General features: G+C 48.2%; 1 protein-coding gene across 1 annotated transcript in view; it reads right to left on the bottom strand.

Annotated features, from left to right (window-relative positions):
• CTIF (cap binding complex dependent translation initiation factor) overlaps nt 1-21,572 on the bottom strand; it is a 142,743-nt gene that overhangs the window by 46,227 nt on the left and 74,944 nt on the right. The window contains exon 8 of the mRNA XM_058824100.1: nt 18,520-18,596. Within this exon, the coding sequence (XP_058680083.1) occupies nt 18,520-18,596 (77 nt within the window). The remainder of the gene's footprint in view (nt 1-18,519; nt 18,597-21,572) is intronic.

The raw sequence follows: 21,572 nt of genomic DNA, 5'->3' as shown, positions 1-21,572 counted from the left end.
AATGAGGAAAAAGGTCTGAATTTCTATTTTAGAGGCCTGACTTCCCCCAGAAGTACTCTTCAGCAAGACTACCTCCATGAAAGGCACTATGATGTTTCACATGCATGGATAATGGTAATTCAGCACTGCTTTGATGCAGGGAGCATCACAGCCCAACCCCAGCCATTTCTATCCTTGCTATGGCTGAGAATGGGAAACACTTGAATAAGCTTGATGGTTCCACACAATTTAATCAAAAACCTCTAAACCCCACAGAAAGCAATAACCAAAAGCTCCAAGGATGAAGAACACAGGATTTGTGTTGTGTTTTCCCTTTGGCTTTCTCTCTCAAACTGGTTTCACTTGGCTCCAGTTTCATTTTTGTTTGCATTTTTCTCAGATGAGAAGGGAACAAGATGTCATGTTCACTCCTGAAAACAAAAATGAAATTATTCACACTTCTTTCATGCCTTTCTGTCACCAGGGGTAGAGACCACCCCAACTGCTAGATTGAGCCCACATCATCTGGACAGACACGGCATCTTGGAAGTGCAGAAAGTCCACCTGTCAAAATGGTGGTGATCAAGATTTAAAACCATCTTTGAACAGCTGAGATGAAGCGCATAGTTTGAGTCTTACACGTATGCATCTTTACAAACATACAGCGAATGCCAGAAGACAAGCACAGCCAACCAAAACAATGCTGTGAGGGGAGAGATGTTTGTGATGAGGCTCAGAGTCTCTGGCTGCTGGGAACAGCATTATGAAACCCTCATGTGAGTTGCCTAGACGGGCACAATGCTCTTTGTCACCACCTTGGTCCCAAGGTACAATCACTGCTGACAACCCTTCCTTTGGGCCTGGACACCACATCTGCTGGAGAAGATTTCCTTTGGTCCACTAGAGCATAATTAGACTCACTATAAAGCAACATGGTAGCACTGACTTTCACAATGATGGTTGTAAAACACCAGCACAGGCTGCTCAGAGAGTTGGTGGATGCCCTATCCCCAGAAACACTCAAGGCCAGGTTGGCCAGGGCTCTGAGCAACTGTGGTCTAGTGCAAGATGTCCCTAACCATGGCAGGGGATGGGACTGGATGAGCTTTAAAGGTCCCTTTGAACCTGAACTATTGCTTTAGTGTGATTCTGTGTCTTTACATCCAAAATTCCCTCTCACAAGCATATGGATGAATGACCAACTCATCCCACCCCATTCACAGGCCCACCAGCCTGCAGACTGTGCTGCAGGAGCAGAGAGAGCACTGCTGGGCTGAGGGGACATGGCACAACACCCCCTGGGATGGCCTCACAAGCACTGAAAAGCAAACCTCACTGCTGCTGAAGCCCAGGGACAGCCCTCACACTCAGCAATGCTTGGCTGCACGGGCTGCCTGAGTCAGCTATTTTCTACCAAGCTTCATGGAAATGAATCTTCAGGAGGAATTTAAGGAGCTGTTTTGCAACAGCAGCTTGGGAAAGATATCCCAAGTGCAGATGGCATGTGAGATAGCTCTGAAACAGCTCTTTTAATGCTTTGCTGGATCTCCCACAAATCATGAGGGATGTCAAGACAGAGGCCCTTGCTGCATAGAGCAGGCAACCAGCTAGGAAGGCACCTCCTGGACTTCAAGGCTGACTGCTGTGGCTGGTGTAGAAATCAGTGCTGTGATTTCATGTAGAAATTGCTTGGAACTTACTCTCTTCAAAAACTACATTACTTGGAATTACGTTGTTGGATTCTCAGCATAAACAAGATTGCAAAAATTACATAAAAGCCATCGGAAAACACAGTGACAAGGAACTGCGTCCAGTTTAGACAAAACAGTTTAAATTAAGACACGACCACAGTACACAATGTTTCCCAAACACAAACGGATCCTGGACTACTGGTAAGAATGTGGCTTGAATGAATATGGAATCATCTTTTACTACTTTGCAATAAAAGAGCTTATACTTCAGACTCCAGGCTGCCTCCTTTAAAAATACACCCAGGCTGATCAGTTAACCCGAGATCTGATAATCCTCCAAGAGATATAAACTTTAAACCCACGCCAAGATGCACAGACACAGCCCACCACCATCCTCTGTGGTCTGTCCCCCAAGACACATCCTAAATAGTACAATGAGCCCCCACCTGCTGCCTTTGTGTTCAGCTGTCTTCCTTTAGACCCCTCTGCCTCTTTGACCTGCAGCAAGGAGACATCCTAGGGTTTTTTTTTTCCATATCCTATTTATACCAGTGCTTTCTAGTGAAGAAATTTATGTCTTTCCTGTAAGAGCTAAGGCAAGATTTGACAGGATCTTCTAACAGCTGTCCAGACATATTAGATGACCCAAAGTCAATGGCAAGCAATTACTTCCGCCACAGGGATCCAGTAAAACATCAACCCAAGCTGCAGAGATGCTTCAGACTTAGGTGTGCCAGAATCCTTTATCAAACACATTAAAATAAATTCTTTAAACAAGATGCAGCAGCCTATAGCATTTAATGTAGAGATCTGGGAGCCAGGATTGATCCAGAAATTGATTTATTGCAACCCAGTGACAATCCTAAGCTGTTTCCTGAATGTTTGCTTAACTCTGTCCCACTGTCAAAAGAGGAATTCATAGAATTACAGATGGTTTGAGATGGAAGGGGCCTTTTACAGGTCATTTAGCCAACCCCCTCTGCAATGAGCAGGGTCACCTTCACCAAGAGAGCTCTCTGCTCCTGACCCCACTCCTGCGTCCCCTCTCATGCTACCCCTAACACTCCCACAGAATTGCTAAGCTGTGCCAGGGTCTGATTCACTCCCAAAGCTTAATTTCTCTTGGATGAGTTTTCACTTGTCAGTTTGGACGGGAACACACTGCCTGGGGGCAGGCACAGATCTGGGCCACCTTCTGCAGCTCTGCTGTCACGTAGCTGCTGGCCCTTGCTGCCTGGGGACCTGCACCCCCAGCTTTAACCAGGAAATCAGGAAGATCCATAGCATCTGCACAATGCTGGGAATGGCTGGAGCAATGTTAGTTTAAATGAAAGAAAGAGGCCTGTTGTCCACTCGTGCCCTGGAGGCTGTCACGCTAAATAAAGACATTATCAGAGAAAGAGCAGAGACCCAGCGCCTTCATGCCTGTCAATGACCCCGACACCTTCTGAATCAATCTAAGGGCTCTCTTTCCCACAGATGGTCCCTTGGAGACAGACTGCTGTGGCTGTGGTAGGAATAAATGGAAACAAAACAGTTAACAAATAACCAAAAATAGAGCACAGTTACTTTTTTTTTTTTTTTTTAATATGGAGATGAAAAATCTCTGGGTGATTTATGTGCCAGCACAGATATTAGCTGCATATAATAGATGCAATATTTTTAATACTAATATTTTGGGCTGAGACAAGAACTGGAATGGAAAGTATTTCCAGTGCCTTGCCTTCTTTATTTTGCAAACATCAGTTGCTAACTGGGGTCAGACAGAAATATTGTTTCTGCAACAAGAGCCCAAACAACTTAAGCTGGCAACTTCTTCACACACTAACCATGCCAGGAGGCCCTGCAGAGCTTCATCTTGTTGCTCCCTCCCAGGTCCCCGGGGCCAATGTCCCCAGCTTGGGCTTGCAGGGAGAAGGAGTGGGTGAAGATGCCCTTCTGCTGAGAGGGTGGCTCCTTGCCACGGCCAAAAACTGGAAGTCACCACCCAAACCATGTGGCCACACCACTGAAGTGCTGCTGGGCTTCTTCAAATGGGCCAGGTTTCATTGAATGGCACTGTATGAGACAGTGTGTGCCATAAATCCTTTCATTTATACCCACTGAAAGTACCAACCTGTGCTGGCCCTTGTCTCTGAGCTCAGTTGCCAGACACTTTGAGGAGCAATCTGGCAGCACGAAGCCCTGGGTGCTCACTCCAAGACGGTGGCATAGTTATACTTGAGGATAGAAAGAAACAAGTTATTTCACCTCTATTCACTCCAGCAACCAACTGCTGGCAACACCTCCACGAGCTCACGCTGGAAAACAAGGTGTAGATGGATAAATCCATTTCCAGTGCCGAGGAGCCTGCCGGAAACACTCCACCAAAGAGAAAGCCATTTCAAGAACAGATCGGTTTCCTAGTGCAGAGGAACCTGCCGCTCTATTTCCTTCCCTCAATTCTGGCTGGCTGAAATAGCAGCACGTAGCCAGCCGTGTTTTGCACTGTGTGACACTGAGAGAAGCCCTGCAGGGCAGGCTCACGGGTGCCAGGGCTCACTCACAGCAGGATCTGGTGGCCAAAGGCTCACTGCAAGGTCTGTGGTGGGGGAAGGTCCAGCTACAGACTTCTTCCACCTTTCCACCTCGGTTTCCTCACAGCCAAAGGGGAGATGCTGAGAGCAGTCCTCTGCCAAAAGGCACCCTGAGGTTGGTGAAACACTGATGAGGTGTTTCATTGTCCATCTGTCTGGCTCTTGCATTCTTTCTCTGTGACCCATCCTACACCCCAATGCCTGCCCACACAATGAAGGCTTTCCTCACATGTTGGGTAAAAATAAATAAATCACACCACCAGCTACCAAAGCAACACCAATACAAGCAATACCAAAGACATTGACCTGCTGGATTGTACAGGACTGAGTCCAGAAGAGGCCACCAAGATGCTCTGAGGTCTGGAGACAGGCTGGGGAAACTGGGGATGTTCACCTGGAGAAAAGAGGCTCCAGGGAGACCTCACTGCTGCCTTCCAGTACTTAGTGCTTTACACTGATATTGTTGTACTTTTTACACAGGCAGATAGGGATAGGACAAGGGGGGATGGTTTCAGACTTAAAAAGGGAAGATTTAGATCAGATGGTAGGAAGAAATTCCTCCTGTGAGAGTTGGGAGGCCATGGCACAGGTTTCCCAGAGCAGCTCTGGCTGTCCCTGGATTCCTGGAAGTGTCCAAGGCCAGGTTGGATGGGGCTTGGAGCAACCTGGGATAGTGGAAAGCATCCCTGTCCATGGCAGGGGAGTGGAACAGGATGATCTTTAAAGTTCCCCGCAAACCAAGCTATTCTAGGATTCTGTGAAGATGACCAAGGTGTCCCAGAAGGAGAATCAAAAATTGCTCAGAGTGTTCTGGAGCATCTCTTCTATGAGGAAAGGCTTAGAAAGTAGGGGGCTCAGCCTGGGCAAGGCTCTGTAGACACTTTATTGCAGCCATTCAATACTTACAAGGGAAAGAAACCTTATAACCATCAAGTCCAACCACTAAGAAGGGAGAGCACAGCTGGGAAGCAGCATTGCTTGCTCCTCTCACCCTCTTCCTGGTGTGCCCTGCTGGTCACCAAGCCAGGAGACCTTGTGTCACCCATCACACCTCTCTCTCCTCTTGCTCTTATGGCCCTTCTGTCCAGCTCCAGCACACCAACAGCGCATCTAAGTGCAAGTTAAGAACTCTGCTGATGCAGGATGGCATGGCAAGCACAAGATAAGGGGAGTGATGTCCCAGCTGGAAGGCACAGCCAGCGGCACATGCGGACAAAATGCCCGCCCCGCTCGCACGCTGCAATTCATCAGGCCAGCTGAGCCCTGCCAGGAACAAACTGCTGGGCTGGTATTGTCCTCTGGGGACCTGCAGCCCTGAGAACTAATTTAGTGCAATAACTCCCAGTGACACTGCAGAAAATCAAACCAAAATGATGATCTGTCTCTAACCTGCCTTCTGCCAGCCCCTTGGCTGTGGCGCTGCCACCGCCAGCTCTGCTCGGGCAGGCAGGGCAAGCACCCACAGCTGGGATTGCCATGACTATGAACACTTGTTTCCTTGAGGAGACTTATCACAAAGGACCAGCACTGCAACAAGGAGCTCTTCATCTTGCTCTTGAGGATGCTCAGCTTCAGCTGGTACAGCTTTCTTAGTCATGTGGTTTAGTTTTAGGTGGCTCTGTGAGAAGCCGGGAGTTGGACTTGATGATCCTTATGGGATCCCTCTATTTTGACAGTCTATGATTAAGACAAGGGGGAATGGTTTTAAATCAAAGGAGAAGATATTTAAATTAGGTATTAGGAAGAAATTATTGACTGTGAGGGTGGGCAGGCCCTGGCCCAGGGTGCCCAGAGCAGCTGTGGCTGCCCCTGGATCCCTGGCAGTGCCCAAGGCCAGGCTGGATGGGGCTTGGAGCAGCCTGGAACAGTGAAAGTGTCCCTGCCCATGGCATGGGGTTGGAACAAGGTGATTTTCAAGGTTCCTTCCCATCCAAACTATTCTGTGATTCCTTATGGAGATACACCCTTTATTGCACTTGCTCCTGAAAACATGACCTGTTCCTTCATCATTGGTTCAAATTTTCTAAGTATTAGACAGAACTGCACCTCTTATTTTAACATCTCTGCTTAGGTGCTTTCAGCTGCTTAGAAGAGTTTCTTGCATCATTACATTCTGAACACTATGGTCTATCTAAATACTAGTATTCCTATTTTCCATTGCAGACAATATCCCACCAGACTCACTTTTGTGCTTGGAAAAAAAAAAAAAATCATTCCTGCATTTGCTTCTCTTGGAGAAGAGTCAGCTTTTCACAGGTACCACTATGCTGGCTCCACTCCCCCAGAGCCTGCTCAGCAGGGATGGCTGTGACACCCCTGTCGGGGTTGGGGTGCTCCCTCTGCACCCCCAAGTCCCCTCCAGTAAGCCTCATCAGCTCCCAGGAGGGAATGGAGAAGACAGGAGCATAAGGATGAGGATAAACCCCTGACTTCCAGATGCTGCTTCAAGGGTTCAGACCCACGTGCTGTTCAACCTAATTAATTTGATTTGGAAATCCTACTGAGAAGGAAAGGAGTGTTTCAACTTCTTCAATTCCTTCCTTTCCTCTCTGTTTCTTCTGTTCCAACAGAAGTTCAGCAATGCGCTGCAAATCATTTAGCTCAGTGCTAATTTTCAGTTCATCTCAAGCATTTAATTTTGTTCCAGCTAGAAATGGCCCTTTGGCCCTAAAATAACGTCTTGATATTGTTGTTTTTAATAAACATCCTCTCCTCTCACTGCAAAGCCCTCAGCAAATGGCCCTGAAAGAACAAAAGACATTTCTGTATTGTTTTAAGTTCTCTTCCTTTCTGAAAAACCTCAATTAAGACGGTGAAAAAGCTACTATACTCTGTAATTATGAACTCATTTCTATTCACTTGCTCAGCAGGAGAGCTTTGTCCTGTTGACCTCTGGGAATGGGTTTCTAATTCTCTTCCAAAATTTCACAGCCTTAAAACCGACACATTCATGCCAGCTGTAAAACACGTTCACCTTCACCCAGTATAACTTGAAATCTTCAAACCTGGGGTGAGAGCTGCTCCTGGGACTATTTTTATTTTGTGAGAGGGGCCTTAGTGCTGGCCATGAATGGACTGGCTCTGGAAGTAGTGCAACCCCTTCAAGACAGCCTGAAAGCTGCATGAATATGGGCTGTCAGCTGATTGTAAGGAGTTTTCAAACAAATACCTTGCATGTCACACTCCTGGGTGATGGCTGGGATACTCTTTATCTTTCCTGTACAAGAACTACCTGGCCTGAAGATGATGCATCCCAACCTCTTGACTTGCCAATGGGATGCTTGTGGGAAGAAGTGTGGAGACTTATTTTGGTTAAGTTCCATTGGGAAAAAAAATCTTGTGAGACAAAATGCTGGGACAGCTTGATTATGTGTATCTTTAAACTCTCAGTGCAAGATTAAGGAAGGGAAACCACAGGGAAAGACATTTTTTTATGAGAGGAATCAGCAGAAAAGAAGATGATGCCTGAGAACACAGAATTAAGTAAAAATTAATCCAGAGGAGCAGATTTTCACATAAAACGAATTAGTAATGTCCTTCAAACACAAGCTAGAAAAATAGCTTTAAACTAAGTCCTTTACATAGGACTATAAATCACACTGCCTTAGAACCAGTTACCAATCCTCCCATGACTTCATGTGTCCATAACACACCTCAGAACATACATTTATTTCATCTTTAAACTTAGGACCAAATCTAAGGGAACACATAAACATTCACAACACAGCTGAGGCACAGCTCATCAACCTATTTCCCAAAATCCCACTCAACTCCAAAGGCTTGGGTCAGCTCATGTTTTGCCTGAAATGTCCAAGAAGCACCCCAGCCCTGATGGCCACTCCAGGGGTCTCCTCAGACCTTAGGACACACCAGATGAATCACCTGGACATCCACCCACCAGCTCTCTGCCAGAAGAAAGAAGATGCTATCTCTTCTGGAAGAAGGTGCAAGTTGACAACTGATGTGACAGTGAGCTAGGGGATGTAGGCTTAAGGGGCTCAGGGCTAAACCTTTCCACCTGTGATGACAACAGCTCTGCTGACACCTGTTTATGAGAAAAACAAGGGCAAGAAAAGGCTACTCCACACCTCACAAGGTGCTGAGAGACCAGTGACTGCTGTGGAATCCTGCTCTTCAGCAGCACCAAGCCAGTTTGGCTGGTAGACCTCAGAAGTGTCAGTGTTATACCTCTCCTATCTTACCTGCCTCGTTTTAATTCACTGTATGATTTTTGACTGATGTGTTGAGTTATATTTGGTCACAAAGAGGTAAGAAAAAGAACAAGGGTGCAGGTATTTACTTCACCATATAACTTAGGGCTTGGGTTGGAAGGGACCTTACAGATCAACCCATTCCACCCCCTGCCATGGGCAGGGACACCTTCCACTACCCCAGCGTGCTCCAAGCCCCATCCAACCTGGCCATGGACGTTTCCAGGGATCCAGGGGCAGCCACAGCTGCTCTGGCAGCCTTTGCCAGGGTCTCACCACCCTCAATGGGAACAATTCCATCCCAATAGCCCATCCAACCCTGCCCTCTGCCAGTGTGAACTCATTCCTCTTTGTCCTACCCCTACATGCCCTTCTAATCAAAGTCTCATTCCCAACTGAGACTGGGATGCCCAGCCTCAAGTATCTGTTCTTGCTGAAGAAAGCCCAGAAAAAATCCTTGTCCCAGGACTCCCTCCAGAGTGAGGTGTTTTGGCTCAACTCCTCCCACATCTCTTTGTTTTTCTGACTTCCTTGGTTCTGGTCAACATAGGAAGGCAAAATAAAGCAAGGAAATATGTTCTCTATAAGATGAACAGGCCAACTTTTCTTATGTGGGGGAGAAGCATCCTTCAAAGTTCATTGAACACATCCCCTCTGAGCATAATAGGAAGCTGGGCCTCCAGTTCATATCTGGTGAACGTGGACACACAAGGTAGGATCCAGCTGGCAGTGACACTGGAGATGCCTCACAGCATCTTGTTTGGCTTCCAGCCACTTTGGAGATGGTATCATAAGGTCTGGAGTCTGACAGCTCCTTGCATGGAGTTTGAGACAAGCTAGGACACCTGAAATAGCACTGTGATCATGGAGGAGAAGCCCAGCAGGCTCTGGTAAAGGTGAACACTGAACGAGGTCTCCCATGTTCCCTGCCAAGCCTTGGATTCAAGAGTGGATGCCCTTCTAACCTTCTCCACAGTGGTAGAGCCACCATGAGCTCCTGTTCACTCCAAAATGCTCACAAAAGTTACAGAATCACACAGTGGTTTGGAAGTGGGTTGGAAAGTGCTTTTCAAGACCGCAGTTTTCCACCCCTGCCATGGGCAGGGACACCTTCCACCCGACCAAGCTGTTCCAAACCTTCACACTTGAGAAGAGCCATCAGTGACAACAACTCACTGACCTCCAGACCAGCCCCTGATACCACACAGTAAAAAGGTACCTAGAAAATACTGAGTTTTCATAAAAACCACCTCCACCATAGCTTCAATCACAGCCAAACACTAAAGTCCTGGATTTTTTTTTTTCTGGAGCAATTATTTTGCTTTTGGTGAAGCAACATCATAAGACCCTGAGCCTATTCAACAGGTCATACATTTCTATCAAGGTTTCATAACAGTAACATGCTTTGCTGATGGTACATAAAATCTGTCAAGCAGTGGCAGAGATGGATAAAAACAACCTGCAAAAGCCTCCTGATGCCAAAAAGTCTATTGGCAGCTTGGCTATTTGGATTAAATTTAGTCTGCAGAACAGGGGTCACTTCAGTCACCAAGACTGTGAAGAAAAAAAGGGTATTAAAGGTCTTGTGGTTTAGAGTTTTTATGTAATGACAAAGCCATTCAATAGAGAGGTGGCAACCCTGCAGCTGGGAAATGCAACCGGCTTGCTCCTGCCACTGCGTCCTGGCATTAGAAAAAAAGGAACAATGAAAGGAAAGGATAAAATTTGCTTAGATGGGTATCTTTTAACCGCTCTGCATGGGTATTTAGCTAGACACACAAGGAACACAGAGCAGATATGGAGAACAGCAATGGACACACATCCCCTGATGTCCTGCTCATGAGCACCACGTCCTGCCAAAATCACAGAGGTTTATCTTTCTCTTGCCACTGGTGTCGAGCCTGAAGAGCTCTATGACTTTTAGAGCAGTGCTTTGTCCTTGCACACACATAAAATGCAGAATCCTTTTGGCTGTTGCCAGCACCAGGAAAGGAGCTGTGAGCACAGCACCCCTTCTGTGGTGTGCTCTGACAGCAGGACGGTGGCCACACCACCTGCCCTCGGGGGTGAAGCATGGCTGGGCATATTTTCACTGATGCCCCCAACACATCAGGCCTCAGTGCTGCCAACACACCAGAAATGAGAACAGCTATGTAGAGAACCTCTACTCAGCCTGCCACAGCTTGAGACATGGGTGACAGGCAAAACAAATTCCCCAGTGGTTGCTGAATACCAGCTGCTCCACCTCACTGCTCCTGGTGTTTCACATGGACCACTCGGATGATGGGAGGACCCCACACATGCAGCTCTGGGGATGGTGCTGGGGCAGGTGACTTGCTCTTAGATAAGTTGACCCAGGACTGATGCTAGATATAAATTTGGCTGAACTTCAGATGGCTTTTGCAGAGCTGTTGAATCATCTGTGCCCTGTAGGTACCAGAGCTCAGATTACTGCACGGGAATATCACAGAATCCTAGAATGGGTTCAGTTGGAAGAGACCTTAAAGCTCATCTTGCTCCATCCCCTGCCATGTGCAGGGACACCTCCCACTGTCCCAGGCTGCTCCCAGCCCCATCCAGCCTGGCCTGGGGCACTGCCAGGGATCCAGGGGCAGCCACAGCTGCTCTGGGCACCCTGGGCCAGGGCCTGTTCACTGTCACAGTCAAGAATTCCTTCTCAATACCTAATCTAATCCTGCCCTCTGGCAGTTTAAAGCCACTGCCCTTTGTCATGCTGTGTCCTGCTCACTAAGCCATGGTTAAAAGCAGCAAAAGGTGTTGATGGAGCCAAAGAACCTCCAGACCTCACCTCCAAGTGTTCCCTCCTGACAAGAAGCTGCAGTGCTGCCCAGCAGCTCCACGCGTGGCGGAGTCACACCAGCTGCATGTCCATTTGGTGTCAGGAGGTGGCTTTTTGATAATTTGAGGATTATTCCTTTAATGGTGAGCCCAGTGCAGGCTCTATTCTCAACAACCTCCTCCCCAGGAGTGGGGTCTCTGTGCTGGGACCCCTGGCAGAGCCTTCTCCTCAGCTCCTGGAGGGAAGGGCTGAGGGCAGGGTGATGCCACCACATCTGGGCAGTGTGGCTGTGCAGGTCAAAAGGGCTCCTGCTTGACCCTTCCTGATACCATCTCTGCCCTGCTCCATCACCACCTTACCTAGAGGGCAGCTGCTGGGCTAACCAGATCCAAATGACAACAGGTCCTAGTCAACAGCCTCATGAGAGGGCATGGGAGTAACTACAAACAGAGGGAGGAATGACTTTGTGCTGCTGCACCTCCCTCCAGTTCCCTCCATCTCTTACTCTCTTGCTGTCAATCTGACCTTCCTCTGACTTCCAGTCTTGGTGAAATGGCCAGTTTTATCCACTTGCTGGTCACAGCAGCATGTTTCTTCAGCAGGAACTGCCCTTCTACCCCTGCATCTTTTACCCTTGACAGCATCTGCAGCCCCCAGCCTCTGCCAGGCAAGGCTGAACCAGCTGACACGTGTGAAGCAGCATTTCCTTCTCTGAGCTCTCAAGTTTATTTATCCTTCCCTTCCCTGGGTGACTCTGGATCCTCTCATCAACGAACAGAAGGGAAAAAAAAAAAGGCGGAAAACTTTTGCTTTCCATTGTATCTCATCTTAAATCCCCCTTGCTGATGGCTCCATCTCACTCTGGCACCACATGGTCCTGCAACTCCTGAGCCTGTATCGTGCCCCTGAATGAGGAGACCTTGCCCTTGGAGGAGCAATCTGGGCCAAGCTGATTCCTGGGGTGCTTTACGACAGGGTGAAGCAGCAGAGTGCCTTTATGGTGTTTTGAAAGGAAATTGTACAGGAACAATGTCCTGAGCAGCGCGGCTATTGAAAACCCTTCACAAAAGGAGTTTGTCACAAGAGGAAAAGCAGCTTAATCAGTCGAACTAATCACTGTAGGTAGTTGAGTGTCCCCGAGGATCTGTAAAATTAAATATAATGGGAAAAGAAATATATCACAGCTTGCCTACGCTCCTCAGTGGAGCCGCCAGCGGATATGGGACGCTCCCTGTCTGGCCCTGAGCCCACCATGACCATCCTCAGGGCTGTTCCTAGGCAGAACCACCTCCGTGAAGACCCACTTGGCTGGGCTGGGAGGAGCCCCAGGAGGTTTCTCAGCAGTGCAGACCCTGGTGGGGAGCTGGGACAGGGATGCCCACTGGGTGTGCTCACCCCAGATAACCCGCGCGCGGCGTGGGCGGCAGCAGGAGGGTCACGGCGCTTACACAACCCTCCTGCCTCAGGAAGAGGAAACCGTCCCTGACAGCCACCCGGGGCTCTCCAGGGAAGAAGGATATTTCTGCCTCCCTCAGCTCTGAATCTAATTAAGTCCAGAAAACACATACGCACAGAAAAAAAATAATCCAGACTGTTTTTTCCTGATCATTTAAGTGCAAAGCCGAGTTAATGCAAGGAAGTAAATAAAGTCAGACAATGCTAGAGAAAACCTGGGGACATTTCTGCAATTCTTGAAATCTTTAAGTATTTGGGACATGCTAAAAGGACATGGGGAGAGCTCCTCAGCCTTTTTGCTCCCAACCCTTCCCTCCATGTACAAGCCACAAGGAGCTGTGCGGCCTTCTGTTGCAGCTCCCCACACAGGGGTTTTATGTAGGATGGATTCTCCAGGTGCAGAAACACCCCTCTTAAAATCTCCTCCAACAGGAGAAGGAGGAGATGACACAAAGCTCAGCCACAGCTGAAGGTGGTGGTCCTTTACCTGAGGCTGGCTGTGATCCCCAACAATCCTGGCTGGGACACGCAGGGCAGCCCCTCGTGGCTTTGGTCACTCAAAGCCTGAAGATACATCAGCTGCACAGAAGAAGCATAAGAGATTCCCACTTTTTCTACTGAAAAAAGGAGTTCAGGGGCCTTTTGAGAAGAGGGTATTGATTAACTCTTGGGCTTTTACTCCATTCTCTCTAGGACATGGGGTTGTTCTTCTCTCTGCCATCCATTCCTGTTCTTGGCCCCAGACAAGGAGAACCAAAAGAGCCATGAGTTACCAGCCAGCATCTCTGCACACCCAAGGATTTGCTTTTGCTAAGCTACTCAGCCTGATCTGACTTTTGAATCCAACAAGATGTTGGATCAAAGTGATTTCAATGGTGCAAACTTTTTAAGACTTCCTCAAAAACCCTTTCCTGATTATTAGGAAAACTGTTCCCTTCCTCAAGTGACACAAAACCACTTCAGTACTGTTAACCAGAAGACCAAGAAGCAGGTACAACCCCACTTGTCCTATTGCAATTCCATATATTTCAACTCCATATATTCCCTGTAAAGCCTATCTGAACATGCAATGTTCTTTATCATTCCTACAAGTCTGGGGCAAGCCACTGTCCATGTACTTTCATGCACTTCCAGGCCAAAGAATTTGGCCAGCTGGACATTACATCCCAAACACATCACATCAGGAGGCCGAGGGAATTGGAGGAACCTTGGGCAACACAAAGTCAGCTTGTAATGCTTAAAAAATAGGGGGTTTGGGAACTTTTTGAAAAACAAGGGGCCAAACTCAGAGACGACTTGAGAAATGATTCTGTGGTGCCCCACATTCCACAGTATCTTTCTTCTTGCAGTAGAGGTTGTGACACCACCCAGAAAAATTCTGTCCTTCCCTAGAGGTAGCTGCCCATGGAAGGTCAAACTAAGACTGCAATTCCATATATTTCAACTGCATCTATTCCCTGTAAAGCCTATCTGAACATGCAATGTTCTTTATCATTCCTACAAGGCTGGGACAAGCCAGGGTCCATGTATTTCCATGCATTTCCAGGCCAAAGAATTTGCCCAGCTTTACCCTCCATCCCAAACACATCACACCAGGAGGCCGAGGGAATTGGAGGAACCTTGGGCAACACAAAGTCAGCCTGTAATGCTTAAAAAATAGGGGTTTGGGAACTTTTTGAAAAACAAGGGGCCAAACTCAGAGCCCACCTGCCCAAGGAGATCACATCCCACACAATTTGTGCTGTGTTAGCAGGGAGGCACTGGGTTGGGAGAGGTTTGAGGAGAGGACTTGAGAAATGTGGGCTCTGTTGTGCCCCAGATTCCACAGTATCTTTCTTCTTGCAGCAGAGGTCGTGCCACCACCCAGAAAAACTCCATCCTTCCCTAGAGGTGGTAGCCCTTGGAAGGTCAAACTAAGCAGACTTTGGTGCCTTTGGGCATGGTATGAAAACACCTGTCTGTGCTGCTCTCCTTCCATGACCCCAGCAAGCAGAGATGGCCCTCCACCACCCTCATCAAGAGGTGGCAGTCACAGCTCCTGGCTCTACGCCAACAGAGAGGACACTGTCTGCAAGATTTCTGCCAGGAGAGGTGGGGAGTGACACCTCTACAGTTCCGATCACAAGCTCTTTGCAGGAAGGGTCCCAGCACCTCCTGTAGCTTTTACAGCACTGTGTGCAACCAAACCCTCCAGCAGATGTGGCTCTGATGTTGATTGCTGTGATAGAAAATGTGCCCAGTTTTTTTAATGACATCTAATTCACTCTTCATGCCTTTCCTATGCAACAAATAAAGCATGCATGCATGGAAAATCATAGGATCCCAAAATGATCTGGCTTGGAAGGGACCTTGAAGACCATTCAGATCCAGAAGCAGGGACATCTTCTACTAGGCCAGGTTACTCAGAGCCTCATCCAACCTGGCCTTGAACACTTTGAAGGATAAGGCACCCACAAAAATGGAAAAAAAATGGTTGGGGAACATAAAAACACAGCACATTGCACAAGGAGAGAGCTGTGGGTCACTCCCTTGGGGTAGCTTCTCCTGAAGGGAGCCAAAGGTGTGTGGCAGAGACCTCAGGGTAGGTGAGCTGTGCTCCTCCACACCACGGGACAGCATTTCCCGAGGAAAGGTGACGGGAAGGAAGCAGGGATAGGTGCTATTTATAGCAGGGCCGGACACCAGGGTTGTTCTGCATGTGAAACAAAAGGTGCTGCACCAGCCCAACGCTGTCCCCATCTCAATGTCACTGCCAGGGAGGCCAGAGTAGCCCACACACGCTCTGGGAGGGAATCAGTGCCATTTGCAAGACCAGCTGGGATAAAAAGGACAGATTTCTGGGTACCAATCTGCTTTACTGGCTTTTTTATGTAATAGCTGTGCTATATAAAGCTCCAACCAACCCAAAGGTCACCTACAGCCAGGCAAGGTCAGCTGGACCTGTGCATGGAGCAGAGGTCACACTGGGGGCTGACCCAGGCTGGATGGCCACTTGTGAGGGTGACTCCTGCAGGAGGATGCCCAGCATGGTCACCAGGGATTTGTCAGCCTTGGATGAGGCAGGAAGAACCCCTGCACCCCATTCAGGCATCACCTGTGGGGCCCAGGGTGCTGCTCCAGGACCCACCAGCTCCAGGAGAAGAGGAAAGGCTGCCCCATGGAAACCAGACCCAGTGTGCCCAGGACTTTGGGGCCACACCCAGCAGGACAACCTCCTGTCTTCTTGCAAATCCACGGCATGCCTGCCCCACTTCCATCTCTGGCTGCTGCCAATTCCTCTCTAGGAAACCAGACCTTCCTCCCTTGGGTCCAGGCATCCAGAGCTGCTTCCCAGCCCCTTCCCACCCCATGCATCACCACATGGCCCTGCTAGGCTTCCTCTAAGCCTCACTGACTCTGATGTTCCATCCATACTCTTGCAATTTTGACTCTCTCCATATCCAGATGAGGTTTTAAACAAAAATCCCATTACTCCTGACTGTTTTGCCTAAAATAAAACCTCACCCTGAGGAATTTTTATATCACCTGTGTGGCTCCACCAGCTCTGGAATGGAGCTTTTCTGCCTCAGAGTGATGCCTGGGACATTAAGGTAATAGCACTGCAATAAAGTGTACACAGCTTTGTAGTCTGTGTTCTGATAAAATCTGTTTTTTTCCTTATTCCCTTTCCCTCCCCCCTATTCATGCCCTTCTCTTCCCCTACTTCTGCCATGCTTTCCACATAAAATAAACATTCTGAGACCTAACTCACTGCTAGAAATCAATTTTAAGGAGCAAGTGCTCTCTTGGAGCAACTCAAGTGACACAAAAAGGACTAAACCTCCCCTCCTGGTCCCAAATGCACCACAGAGACAAGGGGACACTGAAAACCTCCAGCGGCAAAACAAGTGGCATGGGGAGGGAGAGGTGAAGGAAGGGGATGGGAACCATGCCTTTTCCTTTTAAATAATTACTTTAAAAACTGCTTTTTCACTCCAGCTCCCTGTGCTCAGGCCTCTCAGCTTTTAGAAATTGAAATAAATGTGGTTTTCTGGCTAAGATTTGATAGCACTGTGGAGGACTTGGGCAGAAGTGCATACCCTCTGCTCTTTCCATTTTATTTCATTTGTGACTGCTTAGGGCTGAAATGACCCCATGTGTCCTTGGAAATGATGCTGGATCAATTGGATTTTAAGGCTTTTTTCTCTTCTCCTAGGACATTATCCCAGTGCTGTTGGCCAGGGCTGTATCTGACCCTGTGATCTTCCAACCCCAGCCCAAGGCACTTTCTTTTGCTATCTCTCCTTGCCATCTGTGCAGGAGGCAGGGATGCCCTGGAGGACTGAATGCTTCTGTCTGCTGATGGTTTATCTGAAGGGAACAGACAGAAAAAAGGAACAGAAACGCACATCTGTCTGTTCCCTCCCATCTTTCCAACTGGCAAGATTTTTGGATGAGAGGTAAGAACCCACATACAGCTCCATGGCTCATCACAGCCTTGGGCATGGGGCTTCATGGACATGGCAGAAGGCCTTTTGGCCCCGAGGGTCTCTCACAAAGCATCAAGCACTGTTTGTATGGCAGAAGAAGGCCGGAGATGGGAAGAGAACCCCCTAAAATCCACTGTGGTTCCTCAGAGGAGCTCAGCCCAGTGCCCCAGTGAAGCCCACCTATCTCAGTCCAGCAACACAGCAGACTTGGTTATAACCATGTTTTGGAGATCACAGGGCTGCAACCCAGCTGAAATACCACCTTTTCCCACCACCTCAAATAACAAGATTAGATTGGCTTTTTGAATTGTGTAAGGAGGGAGTCCTCAGAAGGAGAGGAAACAGAGTTTACTGCTGACAAGCCATTCTGCCCACAGAAGGATGTTTATAGGTTGCCTGAGAAAACTCTTTTTGGTTCTTTTTTTTAGTCCCTCAGTCAAGTTTAGGAAAATCAAACCACGCAGAGTTAACTACATGCTAACTGCTCATGATACAAGAAGTGATGGTGAGATTTGAGGACACACTCTAAGGTGTCTGCAGGACTTCACCAAAAACGCCCCCTGTGACAACTCAGGCACAGACTACAGTTCATTCCAGGGGAAAGCACTGGACACTTTTTCTCCTGTTCAATCATTTTTCAAAGTCGTGGTTTTAGAACTGCTTTATTGCCCTGGGTGAGTTGTCTCAGCTGGAGCAGAACAAGTCAGCAGAAATAAAGCTGAATGTACAACTAACTCCCTTATTACTCACTTCTTTTCACATTTAACCATAGTCACGATTCCCATCAAGGACTTTAGATTCCCTCATATAATTGAATATGCATTTTACACAATTAAATATCCAATTCACTAGATTAAATTAACTCAATGGACTGAAATCACCAATGCCACAGGAATTTGGCTGCCTGCACAGCACATCCCCTCCCTCCCACGGACACCTGAGGCTGGCTGTGACCCCCTCTGAACCAAACCACACCCACTTTCCAGGCAGCCCTGAAACTCAGCACATTTTCATTTTTAATAGAAAAAGAGGAAGCAAATCCCAAGGGCTCGAGCTTTTACAGACAAGAGATTGCCAGCTGTCTCTTTGAGTACAAGTGGGGGGATCTGGCTATGCAGGAATAAATTCAAGGGGAAGAAAAGGTGCTTAAGGCACTCCTGGAACAATGCGGGACACATCCCAAAATATTTTCAGGATGTTAGTGCTGAAATTAGAGTTTATGCATTAACACTGCTGAACAGCAGCACTGTCCAAAGACTCACTACAAGGTGGTTGAGGAAGATGTGCAACGAAGAAAAGATTTAAAAAACCCCCAAACACTGAGGAGGTTTCACCTACCTCCGGTCGTTTCTCCTCCTTCTGAACAGTTTTTTGGTGTGTGCGATTTCAGCTTCATGAGGCAACGGATGGTAACCCTGTAAAACAGAGGGAAAAGCAGCCATGAGCCCCAGGAGGCACCAGCATGGAAGGGGTGAGAGTGAGACAGGTCTGGATACCCAGCATGTGAGCCTGGTAAAAGAAACAGCTCCCCCAAACATCCCTACAACATCCCAGACCCCACAAAAGCAGGTCTGAAAATCCACAGATGTGATGCATCTCTCAGGGCTGTGGCAAGGAGCAGGGAATGAGGTTATCTGCAATTTCTGTACAGAAGAAACCACAGAGGGCAAATGGCTGGACCACATCTGTATAAATCCCATACACACGATGGACAAGGAATTCACCCACTTCTCACATGACATACTACGCCACCCAATTTCCCTGGGCTGCTGAAAAAACCAAAACCCAGCTGAAAAAATTTCTGTAAAGGAAGGTGCTCAGCATCATTTTGAGGCTACCTGGGGAAAGCAGTAGGAGCCACAGCTGGTAGGTCTGCTGGGCTGTGCCCTCACCCCTGTAGGAAGGGAACAACCACATCAGAAGCCTCACTGAGGCTGCCCACTATGAATGAGTCAGCCTGTGCCACCCCTGCAGCAGGGACAGGAGAGACCCACCTTGCAGGAAACAACTGAGGTGACAAGGATGGTAAATCATGAGCCCAAGCCCAAGATGAAGGAGGGCAGATTTAGATGAGACTAGAAGCAGAAATTTTTTACTAGTAATTAGGGAGAAAGTCTTTAATGTGAGGGTGCTGAGGCCCTGGCCCAGGGTGCCCAGAGCAGCTGTGGCTGCCCCTGGATCCCTGGCAGTGTCCAAGGCCAGGCTGGATGGGGCTGGGAGCCACCTGGGCTATCAGAAGATGTCCCTGCCCATGGCAGGGGGGTTGGAATGAGATGACCTTAAATTTCCTTCTAACCCAAAGAAATCTAGGATTCTGTGATTCCAAGACAAGGCAGAGGCAGAGCTGTGTGTTACCCCAGCTGCTGCCTTTCCAGTGCCCTCTTTCCACTGAAGGTGCCGACTCTGACGTGGTCTGTTCATCTGATAAGGGGGCTGCTCTATTTACTATCCTACTATGGGCATGATGAGGCTTTGTTAATGCTCACACAGAGCTCTGAAGTTCCTGGATGAAAGGCCCTACGTAAGTACAAAGTGTTATTTATTTTCCAGGGACCACAGAGCTGTCATAACTATAATGAATTTTATTTATGCAGTATTGTCCTTCCCCAGCTGGCAATAAAAGCCCTGTAAAAGTTGCTCCTTTTATTTCCATCACCATCTATCTCAGCCTGGAGCTCCAGCCACTGCTGGGAATCACCACGTGCAAGGGGCCAGGAGGGAGCAGCCTGGGCAAGGGCAAGGGCTGGGTGGGGATGTGCCTCATCCAGCAGCAGCTTTGTGACACTGGCATGACAACATAACACACTGACTACAGAAAAAAGTCCCTCTCTCTTTGCATGAAGAGCCTTTGGAAACAACAGCTTATTTCAGTAGCAGTTAGTGAGATAATAGTATTTTGAGTTTCTCCAGGGAAGATGTAATGGAGGAGAAAGGTTCCTGGGGATGATGAATTTAGGCCAGAGAAGGCACCACCAAGTTGAGGACAGACAGGGTTTATTGTGACCATCCATCCTGAGCACTGCAAAAAGCCTGGAGGAACTGCTGCTGCAGCAACCCCACAGCTCCCACGGCAGCTGGAGCCTTCCCATTCAGAGAGCTTCTCTCCTCCAGGCTTCGAGCCATAAGGAACTCACTGAGTCAAAATATAAAGCTGTTAGAAAAGGTCCAAAGGAGAGCTACAATGATGCTGAGGGGTCTGGAGGGGCCACATGAAAAAGTGTCTGAGGGCACTGTGCTTGTTCAGCCTCAAGAGGAGACTGAGGCCAGACCTCACTGGGGTCTGCAGCTCCTCCCGAGGCACAGCTCTGCTCTCTGCTCTCCGTGACAGGGACAGGACCCAGAGAGATGGCTGGAGCTGTTTCAGGAGGTTTAGGTTGGGTATCAGGGAAAGGCTCTTCCCCAGAGGGTGCTGGCACTGCCCAGGCTCCCCAGGGATGGGCACAGCCCCGAGGCTGCCAGAGCTCCAGGAGCCTTTGGACAGCGCTGCCAGGGATGCACAGGGTGGGATTGCTGGGGGTCTCTGCAGGGCAGGGGCTGGGCTGGGTGATTCTGGTGGGTGGCTTCCAACTCAGAATATCCTAGAATTCCATGATTCTATAGTAGCTTAGAATCACAGAATCCCAGAACAGTTCAGGTTGGAAAGAACCTTAAAGATCATCCAGTTAAACCCACCTGCCACTGGCAAGGACCTTTCACCAGACCACGGCGCTCATTCTGAAACTGCTTCACTGCTGAGGGCTGTGGTTTGAGTGCTCCTCATCACTCACTTCCACCATCCTTTATTTTCACTGAAGGCCTAGGAAGAGCTCGATATCTCTGAGATCTCTGTTTCTTTGAAAAAATTACTTGAAATTGGCCAACAGATACCAAACTAAATGAGGAAAGGAGGAGACACACAGAGTCCAACCCCACCAGCACAGCTAGTTTAGGAAATGAGGCTAAAAATATTACAATAATTAGTGAGGCTGTTTCTAAATGTTGTACTACCACAGCAGGCTAACACTTGGGTATTTTTAAGAATTTAAGCTGCATTGCAGACACATGTGCAAATACAATTACCTCAGAAAAATGAAACTATCTCCACTCCACACAAGGACCAATTTCCTCTAGTGAAGACCTCATTAAAGCCCTAGGGAGCTGCCTTTCTGCTCTTTCCAACTAGAAACCACACATACAGTGGTGCATTCCTGCATGTCCTCCTTGCAGAGAAGCCCTGTGCTTCCACAGACCTCTACCCACCAGCAGCTGACGTCAGCGGGATGAGAGATGAATTAATTACATGGGAAGAAGTTCCTAATCCAAGGAGCACTCCTGGAGACTGACTGTGCTTGAATAAAGGAGGACTTCGTGTCCCCATCTACGAAAATCAAACACCTCCTTTCTCCAGCTGA

This window comes from Ammospiza caudacuta, chromosome Z, assembly GCF_027887145.1.
Source record: "Ammospiza caudacuta isolate bAmmCau1 chromosome Z, bAmmCau1.pri, whole genome shotgun sequence".
Taxonomy (NCBI): Eukaryota; Metazoa; Chordata; class Aves; order Passeriformes; family Passerellidae; genus Ammospiza; species Ammospiza caudacuta.
The sequence above is the reverse complement of the archived record's forward strand: the minus strand, read 5'-3'. Positions and strand labels throughout refer to the sequence as shown.